The sequence below is a fragment of the Syngnathoides biaculeatus genome, chromosome 2 (assembly GCF_019802595.1).
Source record: "Syngnathoides biaculeatus isolate LvHL_M chromosome 2, ASM1980259v1, whole genome shotgun sequence".
Lineage (NCBI taxonomy): Eukaryota > Metazoa > Chordata > Actinopteri > Syngnathiformes > Syngnathidae > Syngnathoides > Syngnathoides biaculeatus.
The window spans coordinates 16,236,442-16,250,576 of record NC_084641.1 but is presented as its reverse complement, the minus strand read 5'-3'; the positions used below and the strand labels follow the sequence as shown (position 1 = coordinate 16,250,576).

Here is a 14,135-nt window from a genome sequence, read left to right as displayed (position 1 = left end):
TTTAATTTTGGTCCTGATTCCACCAACCGTGTTTGGAGAACGACGAATGATGAGTTCCATCCAAAGAACACCATCCCTAATGTGAAGCATGGGGTGTAGCATCATGCTTTGGGAGTGATTTTTCTGCGCATGGGGGGTAGCATCATGCGCATGGGACAGGACGACTGCACAGTATTAAGAAGAATATATGACCGTGGTCATATATTGTGAGATTTTGGGGAACAACCTCTTTCCCTCAGTCAGAGCATTGAAGATGGGTCGTGGCTGGGTCTTTCAACGTGACAATGACCCGAAGCACACAGCCAGGAAAATCAAGGAGTGGCTCCGTAAGAAGCATATCAAGGTTCTGGGGTGCCCTAGCCATTCTCCAGACTTAAACCCAATAGAAAATCTTTGGAGGGAGCTGAAAGTCCATGTTTCTCAGTGACAGCCCAGAAACCTGTCTGATCTCCTGCAGTGTGTGCAAACCTGGTGAACAACTACAGGAAACATTTGATCTCTGCAATTGCAAACAAAGGCTACTGTATCGAATATTAACATTGGTTTTCTCTAGTGTTCAAATACTTATTTGAACCTGTATCACACAAACAAGTCGTTAAAAATAATCATACATTGTGATTTCGGGATTTTTTTTTTAGATGATCTCTCTCAGAGTGGACATGCACCTACGATGAAAATTTCAGACCCCTCCATGATTTCTAAGTGGGAGAACTTGCAATATAGCAGGGTGTTCAAATACTTATTTTCTTCACAGTAAATCTGCACGCAAACCTGTTTTTTGTGGCTGACCATTTCCTTTTCTGCTAAGACGTCACAACTCTCAATTCTCAACAAAACAAGCTTACTCAAATGTAGCTAACAGTTTTTACCCATTTCTCAAAAAAAATAAAACTTTCAATCTTGAAAAAACATAATGCCACACGGCTCCTGCTGTGTGAGGAGTTTTATGACACTTTTCAGACAGGTCAAGTGGCCAAAAAATCTTTAGATTTCATTTCAAGCTATTTTCAAAATTTAAACAGATGAGATAGACCAATATTAAAATGTATTTAAGGAAAAGATATGAACCTGCACATTTTTGGACACATCTGGTTTCTCCATACCTGGGAAGAGACGTTGACTTGCCCCACTTTTCCACACAGAATCGGCGAGGTCCGTTGCTTCCTCGGAGAGAAGCAAAGCCCTCGTAGGGAATACTGGATGTCCCAGTCACAAACTTCAATTAAGAGGAAGTAAAAAAGCAAAACAAAAAAAAGGGAGGCTTTGTTAAGTGAATGTCACCCTTTCGCCATTTCGCAGTTCTGACGATGTTCATTCTTACCTGCAGGAGCCGAAGTCTTTGCTCATTGTTAAATCTCTCGACTGCGGCCCAGAACCAACGGATTACTATGTGGTTGTCATGGTATCCTAAAAGCCGTTCCAGAACAGATGTTAAAAGCATGATAGTTTACTCCACCTGGTCCTTACTTGTGGCATCTTGGGGCTAAGGCACTATTCTGAAGTGAGTTAAGGAGTTCCATTTAGGCAAATGTAGTGCTTTGCCACCAACTTAAGACATTTATAAGCAATTCTAAACTTCTCAATTAGTCACTGATTTGGGCTATTTGCAGCAGGGCTCAGTTGTTAACATTGTAGTTACATCTGTACACGCACACGCACACGCACACGCACACACACACACACACCACACACACACACACACACCACACACACACACACATTCATATTAAGTCAGTTCACTGAATAAATAATGTTTCTGTAAGGCCCAATGCATGTTTTTGTGGGGTACATCTGAAATGGTGGCAGATGTGTGAGGGCTCCGATTCAACATGAGTTTGAATGTTGTTTGGTCGTTCTGTATGCAAAATCACCAACCATTCACTGTGAACATTCTTTCTGCACTGTAGCATTAGAGCAATCCATTTTGAACTAATCAGGCTTACTGAAATCTCGCTAAAATTATTGCCACTTGTTACTATCTACAAAAAAACATGGAGTGGGCAAAGACATATATAGTATTGATTTGTGCAACAACAAAAAAATACGGACCACGTTTAGGCATATCGAGTTTCTGCACGACAGCAACAATCTTTATAAAATTACGTCAATTACAGCAGGACTCGTCAAAAATAATCTTGACTCTTGCTATGGCTCCGTGATCTTTACACGCTCCTAATATAGCAACGTGTCATTGTTTCGCTGGCCACGCCCACCTCCTCTATACTCCGTATTGTTCCTCCAGTCGGACAAGTCGATCTCGGCTGTGCCTGCCATCACCAGCTCCAGCTCCCTGGCATCAAACACTGACACAGACCGTGCATCCACCACCTGTTCATGCACCAAAATGCAAAATGGGACTTAGTTGTGCATGAGCACATGAAGGTTTCATTTAAATGAACGTCCTCTGACCTCATAAAAGCCTCTGACCAGGCTTTCCGTCTGCTGCACAACGCCACGCTCGATCCTCCACTTTACCATCCGTTCGATGTACTCCTTCTTGTTTTTCTCGGTCACGGGGATGTTGGCTCCACCAGCCTTTAGCTCCCGCTCTGTTATCTGCAGTGACACACGGCAGCTTGCTCACATGACCGTTCTTTTAACATACACAAATAGACCTTTTCATCATGATGTCACAGATATATTCAAGACACAGCAGATGGAACGATCTCCAATGTCAGAAAAAAACTCACAAAAGATTGAGAAAATAGGGTAAATGGCTCTGCAAGATGATTTTCGTCTTCTTTACCACTGTACTTGTGGTACTGTACTTGTACTAATGTGTCAGTCGAAAAAAAACGATGTCACTTAAAATGCTTCAAAGCGACACGAAAATGTCAAGTTCTGAGGACCAGGGTTCAGATCCCATCCCCGCCTGTGTGGAGTTTGCATGTATTCCCTGTGCCAGCGTGGGTTTTCTCCGGGCACTCCGGTTTCTTCCCACATCCCACTCTAAATTGACCTTAAGTGTGAATGTGAGTGCGACTGTTGTCTGTCTCCATATGCCTTGCGATTGGCTGGCAACCAGTTCAGGGTGTATCCCACATCCTGCCCGAAGATAGCTGGGATAAGCTCCAGCACTTCCGTGACCCTTGTGAGGATAAGTGGCTCAGAAAATGACAACACATTTAATATGCGGCGGCCCCTTACTTCCGAGCTTTTGCTTAGATTTCCGAGTGCAAACTTGGTATACGGCTGCTGTATTGTGGTAGTGACAACTCCTTTCACAACTAGCAACAGTTTGACAAAGACTGTACAACTCTTCACAAAAAAAGAGTTGTAGTTTCATGCCACTCCCAATTGACAATTATTGTCACACTAAACATTCAACAAAAACAATTAAGCATTTCAGACAACCAAACAAGCCTTAGCCTTAAGAATGCTAGCTTAGCTTTATGCTAACACATTTGAACACAAATGGTGGTTCATCATATGTGAACAGACAATGCTCACAGGCATATACCGTATTCTTTATCCTCTGCAAAACCGACTCATGTTATTCCATCATGCTAAGTGTTGACGCTTTCTGTCTTTTTTGTCTGGATGATATGTATACTGCCCGACAGTGGCCTGGGCAGGCACACCAGAAGCAGCAGCACAATTAATTGAATGAATAGCCTGGAACTCTCTTATCTTACAAAGTTGCTTTTCCCCTATAAACCTTCACGGGCGCTCAGGTCCTCCAGCTCCTCCTAAAGTCAGAACACACTCACGGTGAGGCATCGTTTCAGTTTTACAACCCTTGTCTGTGAAACAGTCTGCCAGAATTATTGTTTTGTGCTTTTCAAGGACAAACTTGGATTTTGACCTGTCCAAAGACTTCTTCGTTGACAGTGAAGGTGAGGTCCAGCATGTCCTCAATGTCGTTGTCCTTCATCCACTGAAGGGACTGATGAAACTCCTCATCCAGATACTCCAGGTCGGTTAGATCACATGGACTACGCACAACAAAACAAGTCATTGGTGCAGGGATGTTAAGTTGCGTGCTTGCGTGATCCCTGCATACATACATGCGCAGTAATCCTTTATAGAAAGGTCTGGTAAAGAAGGCATCCAGAAGATACTGGTGGATCAGAGCCAAGCCCAGGATCCGACCACTGAAGCGAAACCTGAAAGGCAAGGGAATACATTAATGGCTTAATTTGTTTGATGTAAAGAAAGACCAACGTCATGACCAACATGAGAACACAGTAGCATAATAAACGTAGTAGCTGATGAAAATCGTAATGATGTTTTCTTCCCAAAGGTATACTTTAATATATTGTAAGCTATGGTACTATTATGCACAGTTTTTTCATTAGTGCTTTTGTTACTATTATTTCAGTATAAGTACCGTAACATTTGTAATTATGAGTGTAGCCCTTTAAGAGCAGAGGGGGACAGTGCATGGTAAAACTAGTCAGGAGAGTGTGTGGCAGAGGAGCAGGTCGTTGTCACAGAAAGTTCCGTGTGGTGCCGAAATGTTTATTAAACATCGCCTAAAAGAACCCAGTGACTTCTACTTCTCATTTTTTACAGTAGATATGTGAATTGTGCCATTGGATGTAGCAACCAGTCATCCCTCATTCGTTGAATTACATTGCAAAATGCCACAAACTGAATAATTGTATGTTATACTTTCAATTATACTTTATACTTTCAACTTTTGTTTGCGCGCAATGCAGAATATCTGTTCGCAGAGACCACATCAGTGGTGCTCATTTGTGCAGGGGCGCTGTTTAGAGGGAACATTGCATGACGTCTTTTTTTTTTTTGGCACGCAGTCACGCGAGCAGATGCCTCGAGATCGATCGACACATTGAGCACCCCTGGTTTAGAGCATGATTCGACAGAACACCGAATTGTTTAAGTAGAAACTTGGGGCTTGCTCAGTTATATAAGATTATCTTACCTGCTTGCAAGTTGTATTGTATTAAAAGTATGAAGTATAAAATTCCACAAACTCTTCTTTAATGGCCAGCCTCCTGCTTTGCAGTTGCGACCACGCTTTTCCAGTTTTTGTTAATTTTCCCCTAACACAAAACAATACATCGCTGCGATCCAGTGTTATCTTTGCCATGGTAACAGGTATATCCAATCAAGTTGATTGGTGGCACATTTTCTGGTTCTGCCTCTCCAACAGTTTTTGCTTTGACAAGATAAAGCCATAAAAGATGGGGTAAACAGAATAAATGTGTAGTGTTACCACTGTCTGATTTTCTGGGAGTAGTCTGACAATGTCCAATTACAAAATTTGTCTTGGCTATCAGAAGTCAGTACAATACAGCCATGCAGACACAAACGAAGAAGAGCTTCACAACTACTGTAAGTTACTCTGTAAAGAGAAGGAATACTCGCAGTCTGAGAGATGGGCAGTGTGTGTAATCTCACCATTCATGGTGATTGTCCACAAAGGCTGACATGGGGCTGATCTGGACTGTGTACGTGTCGTTGGCAGAATATTCAAAGAGACCATAGTAAGGATTGAATAGTTCTCTTGAGACCAGGAAGAAGAATTCTCGGGAAGGTCCACTATAGTCCAACCTGCAAAAAAAAAAAAAAAAAAAACAACAAAAAAAAAAAACCTTTTAAAATCTTCCAACTGATTTATTTTTATATTTTTTGTGTCATTCATTTTTGGAATTACAGTTAAGTAATTAAAAAAAAACAGAAAAAATGTGTGATTAATTATTTTGATTTGAAATGTTATACAAAAAAATGCCACATTTTTCACTATCAAAACTACAAAATGCGAAGTTGGGTCACAGGCTGGAACTTACACACAGTACCTTATGCATCATTGTATAATGGTTCAAAGAACAATTCAAAATAATGTTGTTGTTGTTGTAAGTTATTTGCCCCAGGTCTACAAGACCATCAATGCACAAATATCTACTAGTTCATGAGTACAACAATGTTATTGGATAAACAAGCAGTGATTAGATTTGATTCTGCATCAGGTGTGATAAATGTTGATTACAATAAGGCTACAAATATGTTTTTCGTTGATCTAAATTAGCTCAATAGTTCATGGTTTTAAATCTGGGCTCAGGCCTTCCTGTGGAGTGTTCAGATGTTCGCTCCGTGCATGCGTGGGTTTTTCTCTACGTACTCCGGTTTCCTTCCACAAGGTAGGTTCATTGAAGACTAAATTGTATATTATTGTGAATATAAATGCGATTAGGTTTGATTTGCCCTGCGATTGGCTGGCAGCTAGTTCAGGGTGTACCTCACCTCTCACACAAAGGCAGCTGGGATAGGGTCCAGCAAACCTGTGACCCAACTGGGGATAAGCACTACACAAAAGGGATGAATGGATAACATGGCTGATGGATAATGGTCAAGGACTGGAGTACTATAATTGTCATGGCCAACAAGCTAATGTAATCTTTACCATCAAACATCTGGGTTACCTAAACAAAACCAATTAAGTATTAAAAATAAATTCAGAGTACTGTTGTTCATTTTTATTTTTCCATTTGTATTTTAAGCCTGAACACAAAGTGAAATGTGAAAAATCTACAAAAAAATGTTTTTTTTGGGTGGTAGGTTTTAGGTTTTCATTCTTTGCCACTTGAAAGTAGAAAGAACGGATGAAACGTGCATTTGTTACAATATGCTTGCTGACGCCGTCTACTACTTACTCACCCCTCCTCGCCCACAAAGCTGACATACAGCTTGCTGCGCTGCAGATCTTTGCGGGAGTAGCAAGTAATCTGATTGAAGGCATCTTCCAGCAGGTGGTCCCGGCGGATGAGCAACCTGAAGTGCATACAAGTCTTGTTAACCACGAACATGTACATTAATATGAACACACACACAAAAAAAAAAACCACTCTCTCACTCGCACCACCCACTTGAGCTTTCCTGGTCCTTGGCCGTAACCTTTGGTCTCCAGTTTTCTGTAGAAGTTGCGTAATTTGGCTTCAAAGTCTCTCTTATAAGGGGCTGGCGCTCTGGCATTAGCTCTCTGAGTACCTACAAAAACAGAAAAGAGGTTTCTTTGTGACTTCTTGGGAGTTGCTTATTCATTCCATCTTTTTCATTCTGAGATTAATAAATGGAAATTATTTGGTTGTAGTACCAGGTATCTTGTACTATGGCTTGGCAACAAGATCACCTTCCCTGATCGTACTTCATCACATTGAAATGGCTAAACTACAAACCAAAATTATTGGAATAAAGATGCTAATTCCATTATTTTTCTGTACTCCAAAAACATTTGGGTTTGACTTCAATAGGTGAATATGAGATAAGATAAACCGTTCAGGTTTGGTAAATTGCGGATTCACTCTAACACGTGTGTGCTGTTGGCAACAGGTGCAAAAAAGGTGGAGACAGATAAATTTAAGAGGATTTTGAATTCTAGAATTCTGAAGATGAGATGGTTTTCATCGTGGAGAATTCAGGAGAACACAAGCGCAAAATGACGTATACGGTGATGGGATTAGAAGTGTTAATGGAAGAAGAAAACAAGCATTATTCAGTTACAAAAAAGGTTAAACTGTTGCAATAATGTTGAGAAAGCCACAGCATGAAATCCATGCTTGGTTTGAGTGAACTTGTGTGTGACATTGACATTGTATTTAAAACCTGGGACAGCCCAGCCCGTATACAGCTCTGAGAGAGGTTAGCACTGATTGCCACAATGCGCTGAAATGGCTCAGTTGCACGGATATGCAGTTGAAAGGCGTCGTCATTAGAATAATAGCATGACATCTTCTTGTGACTGCTTCCAAGTCGCCCCTATGATTCAGAAACTCCAAAACTGCAATGTTCAAATGATGCAAAAGTTTTATAAATCACATTGCGTGTGCTGGATTAAGCCATAAGGATCTACTACATTGGAGAGACACAATCCTGGTTGCGCCACGTTAGTAGATCAGCCTCTATATTGCTGCGCAATCAAGTTTGGATCCATTTTGCGGGAACCAGCCTTTCGTAATTAAGGCTTTGACTCACCAATTTATCAAGTAAAATTAATTTCCTCTATGGTCTAAATCCGGAGATTGAATATGTTTTTCTCCTTCTTGCTCGTGATGAACTCTGTCATGTTTTTGTTTAAGTTAGTGAGCATCCTGTCCGTTTGATTGGATTATTATTTAACTTCACAGACAAAATGTTTCTATAAACTAAGGAGTTCATGTTGCTACTGCCCTCTTGTTGTTCAATCAATGAATATTAAGGAGATAATCCCAGAAGAAGCCATGACATTACCTCCACTTAGCTTTCATTATGCCTTATAGTTTTGGAGGTCAGTCTTTCATAATTGTGTTGAGGTTTTGCTTTATGGTTCTCAAAACATTAATGCTCATCCAGTTTCACATCCGTTACTTCACTACTGGTTTCTTTCAAAAGGTTGTATAAGCTATGCTAAATATCTGTCCCTTGGGACTGAGTGATTCCCCATTTGACAACTGCTCGCTTTTCACATATTGACATTGTCTCTAGTTTTCATGTTGGTTACACTTCAAAGCATGCATACGTAGTCTTCTCCAATATTGATCTCTTGTCTCATTTTCATCTTTTGACAAAGTATTCGTAAACCAGACTGGACAGAGATAGCATTTCTGCAGTGTTAACAGTCCTGGGAGTCTTGTGTGTAGTACTTCTGTAAAACACTTGATGCACTAAAATGCTGACGTGTGTGTGTGTGTGGTGTGTGTGTGTGTATGTATATATATATATATATATATATATATATATATATATTTTTTTTTTTTTTTTTTTACATGACATGATGTTACCGGGTGAGTTTTGTGGGGAGGAGACAGGAGAGCCTCGAGGTGACTGGCAGTAGCTGGGGTGTAGTAAGGCATGAGGCGGCACATAGGACATGACTTCATCCTCAAATAGACTGCAGAGAAGAGAAAAATAGTAAGACAACAAGCAGATAGTCAGGGAGTACATGGAATGAGGCCTCACCTTAGCAAAATAACAAGGTCGGCATCTCCTGACAGCCGCGTCAATCCTGATGCTCCGTCTGTACGGATCAGCTGGACCTTCTCCCTGTTGTCATGAAGACATGAAAATCCACTGCATGAACAAATATATTTGCCACTTCCTATTGAATCTCGACAGACAAAATATTGTAGACCAGTGATTAACAAACACGGTGCTACTGAACATTAATGTAGCATGAAAAATTATCCAATTTTATGTAATTGTATAGAAAATGACTCATGGACTACAAATAATGTCCCCTTATTATGCCAGAACCATATTGCGACACAATTAAATGCTTTTTACTAGAACAAAGAAGGTAAATAAATGGTTTACCCACTTTTCATTACATTTTTGTTTGATGGTGTTGCAGCATTATTTTATTTTTCTACATAAAAGGTGTATCATGGCTCAATAAAGTTTGGACAACACTTTTTTAGACAATTGCATGTGTCCATGGGTGCAAACGTTTTGATTGAAAGATTTTTTCTGATACAGCATGACAGTGCCCAGTATATCAAGAAAGATCTATAAAAGCATGCTTTGATGCATTTGATGTGACTCTAAAACTCGAGCTCGGCAAACACTGAAGATTTTACCACTCTTAAAAGAATTTTTTTCTGAAAAGATTTTTGGTTATGTTTTTGGTGTGCTCTGAGATTCTCAACACAGCAGACCACACACATTGAAATTGTGTTGTAGCGGAGATCTGGAACTCCCATGTGATCACACGTAATCTCACAAAACTGAAGATAAAACATGTCTGGATAGGTTTCTGCAGGTTGCTGGACCTGAGAGCCTTATAAAATTGCGATGCTCTCAAAAATGTACTTGCTTTGGAAAATACTTCTTGCCGTCTGGGGAGGTGACTTTTATACCAAAAGATGACATCAGGTAAGACATACATTGCTTGTTTTTGTTTATGGTCATTTCTTTTTGTTGAGTCAGGGTGCTTCTTTATTGCCTATACCTCATTACACGTCAAAATTCACAGCATCGTGACTCGGGAGAATTTGATTTTCCTCGCACATACGAAAACTTTGGGTCGTAATTACTAAACGTTCATTATTTAAGATTGTTTTGCTCCAACCTGTTTCGGACTCTAAAACTGGGACAAATGCACTCTTCACAACACCTCAGCCCGAATGACAATCTTATAGAGTAATATTATCAGACTTAAGATTGTCTCGCGTTAGACGTGGTCGGACGGGAAGGGGCAAAAATTTCACCAACCAGTATCGGTTTGAAAAGTGTGCTTTATAGTTCAGGGTAAGCTCTGAGATATAAATTCACCCTAACATGTGCACTGAGAGACTGTGTCACCATGTATCACTCCAAGTACTTCTAGAGAGGAAGGCTCCATAATGAGGGACAAATTCCCTGTACTAACACCAAATAATTGACAAATAGAAATTCATTTAACAGAGCATTTTTATTTTATGGTGGGAGCATCCCCCAGCAATGCCACCCTGTGTGGCTACCAGAAGCCATAGATGGATCTACGTACCTATCGACCGACCGATACTGGTCCCTAAACAGTAAACTTCCTCACTCACATTGACGAGTGTTGGTTTACCTGAGTGAATGGTTGCGGTGGAAATCTGGCTGTCTCTCCTGTAGAATTTCAAAGATGTTGGGTTGTCGTAGAAAAGCCACAATCTTGTCATTGTACGCTACAAGAGGACAAAAAATGCACAAAACAAGTCAATACAAACACATTTTTACATTGAGAATCATGCCACTTGCATGCGTACTGACCTAGTGGAACAACATCAACACTCTGGCCCCTGCTGGCAGATGTGAAGGTGCTTGCGGGCCTCGGCAAGATAGGTGGCCCGGCATGACGGGACTCTTCGCTCATCTGCAGAATAGATAGTTTCAACTTGGCTTTAACTCTTACATACTGTTCATTAACATGCAGAATTTGTATGTTCCGTGTAAATTTTGACTCAACAGTGACCCTTCAAAGAAAAACGAGTGCATGTTTTTGTGAGAATGTGTGCAAAAGTGGGTGGTGGTAGTCCTCCCATTTTCCTTGATTTAACGCACAGTGGTAAATCTAAAATCCACTTTTTCTTCACCTACAAAATAAAATGTGACACAGAATAGCCTCAGTGTCAAATTTTTCAAGCACCTGTAAGAAAATGACTTTTTCAAATATTTTAATGTTTGTGTATTATGGGTCACTTTAAGAAAATTCATCAAATTTCAATGTGAATTGAAAATAAACTTTGCGAGGATGAAGGTCAAAGTTTATAAAACAGTGGTGAGGCCGGCCATGATATACGGATAAGAGATGGTGGCTCTGAAGAAACAACAGGAAGGAGAGCTGGAGGTAGCAGAAATGAAGATGCTGAGGTTCTCGCTTGGAGTGAACAAGTTGGATAGGATTAGAAATGAGCTCATTAGAGGGACAGCCAAAGTTGGATGTTTTGGAGACAAGGTTAGAGAGAACAGACTTCGATGGTTTGGACATGCCCAGAGGCGAGAGAGTGAGTATATTGGTAGAAGGGTGCTGAGGATGGAGCTGCCAGGCAAAAGAGCAAGAGGAAGACCAAAGAAAAGGTTGATGGATGTTGTGAGGGCAGACATGAGGGCAGTTGGGGTTAGAGAGGAAGATGCACGAGATAGGTTTAAATGGAAAAAGATGACACGCTGTGGCGACCCCTAATGGGAGAAGCCAAAAGAAAAAGAAGATGATCAAATTTCAATGTGAAAAGAATGAAGAAAAGAACATTGTAGTTCTTTGTTCTGAATGTCATACCAGGGCAGCACCGACTGCCGGAGAAAAATTCCTTGTGTTTTTACACACTAGGCCAATAAAGCTGATTCTGATTACATGTAGGCTATTATGATATTGATCTCAAATGTTAAAAAAAATGGTCAAAATTGACCCAAATTGTATGTAAAGTGCAATAAAATTTAATTTGAAGTAGGCATTATGGTTAAACATACACATATAGTACATATTTTCAAAGACCATCCATCCAGCCACTATCTGAGACGCTTATCCTCACTAGGGTCACCGGAGTGCTGGAGCCAATCCCAGCAATCTACGGGCAGGAGCCGGGATACACCAAGAAATGGTTGCCAGCCAGTCACAGGGTACATAGAAACAACAACTTTCACTCACAATCACACCCAGGGGCAACTTAGAATATCCAAATAATGTATGTTTTTCAAATGTGGCAGGAAACCGGAGTGCCCAGTGAAAACCTACACAGGAGAGTATGCAAGCTCCATACAGGGGAGGCCTGGAATTGAACCCCGGTCCTGGGAATTGTGAGACAGACGCTCTAACCAGTCGTAAAGAACATTTCTGAAAAATACGTTTCTTTATTGTTCTTAACTGTTACTAAACACACACAATATACTACGCCGGATTGGCTTTGCAAATGAAAATTGGCTTAGCTGGAAAATACAGGTTAAACGAATATGTAAAAGCAGGTCACGACTTTGGAACAATAGGAATATGTGCATCCTAAGGTGATAACAATTGTTCTATGGGACTTACGAGGCGTCGTGTGCTAACTTCACCAGCGCTATGGCTGCGTTGGCGGGTCAGGTGTTGGCGGTGAGCCAAGAGGCTAGGTGGCCGACAGCTCTGCAGGGGCAGCCGAGGGTCGATGAAAGTGGTCGCTCGACTATTGTGGTCCACAAAGAAAGGCTGTTCGACAACACAATTCTGGTTATCTAATTTTTACGTCCCAATAGCGACAACTCAAGTGTTGATGACGGCGGTGAAGAGGGCCCACCTTTCCGGTGTGGTCGTGCTTCATCTCCCAGCCTCGAGGCAATTCCAGCTGTTTGTTGGCAAACATGTTGAGAAAAGCCACCAGGTCCCTGTTGTGCTGGTAGCGCTCAAAGTGGTGCGTGTCTCGGCGCACCTTACTGATCATGTGTTTCAAGCACGTGTTGGTGGTGAACATGCGGTAGGCACTCTGACACAAAGGTAGAATAGAAGGTGAATAAGTTAGATGAAATTGCCAAATGAAGTGAGGTTGTTAAGCAGTGGTCAAAAGTATTTCAGTCGATCTTTCAGGCTCTATATCTGCACTTTGCAACAGTACTTTATATGTTTTATCTCTCTCTAATATTTGAAAACTGATACCTGCAGCGATAGGTGGGCTGGTTACTTTTTTCAAGGGCGGCCAAATTATTGAAAAAAAGATGTAAATAGAGAAAGATAAAGTCAACCGTGGTTGAGATATTGATTGATTGAGATCTTGGAGCCGTATAAGGCAAAAAAAAAAAATCAGCAGCGGCGTGGAGGAGTGTGATCTGGAAAGCATTCACATTATGACTGAAAGGCGAAAAATTTCCCAGCCACAGCCTCATTTAGAGAAGTGTTTGATATAGTCAGCTCCAAGAACAATTTGTGGCGCATGCGTTGTGTCTCATGCCAACCTAAAAGCAAAAAGCTGGCGTCTAAAGTGATTTTTTTCAGTTGTCATCATTAGCTAATTTACCATTTTAGTTGTTAATGCGATCACAACATATGCCAAGTCAAGGGAACACTTTCTGATTATATCAAAGTCCAGCCAATCAATCAATGCAAGCGAGCTCTTAAACAACAACATGCAACATTTTTTTCTTCTTCTCAGTATGAGCACTATGTAAGTCAATAAAAGGAACTCATTGTGTGTGTAGCTATTTTTGTGTTATCAAAATAAGTACTGTTGTATAATAGTAATTGGCAAATATTAATTTTAGCTTTTGTATTCAAGTATATTTCAGCCATCTTTTACAAACCAAATTCCATTGAAGTTGGGATGTTGTTAAAGAAATAAAAACGGTTAGGGCTAGCTTACCTAACCCGAATACACTGATTTGCAAATCATGCTTAAATTATAGTAATAGACTACAAAGACAAGATATTTAATGTTCAAACTGAAAACTTTGTTTTCAGCAAATAAACATTAACTTGGAATTTTATGGCAGCAACATGTTCCAAAAAATCTAGGACAGTGTCATGTTCACCACTGATGATGTATAGCTTCAGCTGTTCAAAAGTCTGGGGTCTACGGTGTCATATCTATGCTTCATAATCTGCCACACATTTTCAATGGGAGATCGGTTTGGAATTCAGGCAGGCCAGTATTGTACCCGCATTCTTTTACTACGCAGCCACACTGTTGTAACACGTCCAGAATGTGGTTTGGCATGGTTTTGCTGAAATAACCAGGGGCGTCCATGAAAAAGACATTGCTTGCATG

The 14,135-nt window shown here is 40.7% G+C and overlaps 1 protein-coding gene across 2 annotated transcripts in view; it reads right to left on the bottom strand.

The window, feature by feature from the left end:
- Positions 1-14,135, bottom strand: part of hecw2b (HECT, C2 and WW domain containing E3 ubiquitin protein ligase 2b) — a 29,670-nt gene that overhangs the window by 1,138 nt on the left and 14,397 nt on the right. For both annotated transcript variants that reach the window (XM_061836912.1, XM_061836921.1), the window contains 15 exons: positions 12,675-12,860; positions 12,434-12,586; positions 10,678-10,780; positions 10,496-10,592; positions 8,902-8,985; positions 8,724-8,833; positions 6,834-6,954; positions 6,625-6,738; positions 5,368-5,520; positions 4,008-4,106; positions 3,806-3,935; positions 2,410-2,556; positions 2,214-2,328; positions 1,322-1,407; positions 1,104-1,216 (listed from right to left, as the gene is read on the bottom strand). In XM_061836912.1, the coding sequence (XP_061692896.1) occupies positions 1,104-1,216; positions 1,322-1,407; positions 2,214-2,328; positions 2,410-2,556; positions 3,806-3,935; positions 4,008-4,106; positions 5,368-5,520; positions 6,625-6,738; positions 6,834-6,954; positions 8,724-8,833; positions 8,902-8,985; positions 10,496-10,592; positions 10,678-10,780; positions 12,434-12,586; positions 12,675-12,860 (1,811 nt within the window). The remainder of the gene's footprint in view (positions 1-1,103; positions 1,217-1,321; positions 1,408-2,213; positions 2,329-2,409; positions 2,557-3,805; positions 3,936-4,007; positions 4,107-5,367; positions 5,521-6,624; positions 6,739-6,833; positions 6,955-8,723; positions 8,834-8,901; positions 8,986-10,495; positions 10,593-10,677; positions 10,781-12,433; positions 12,587-12,674; positions 12,861-14,135) is intronic.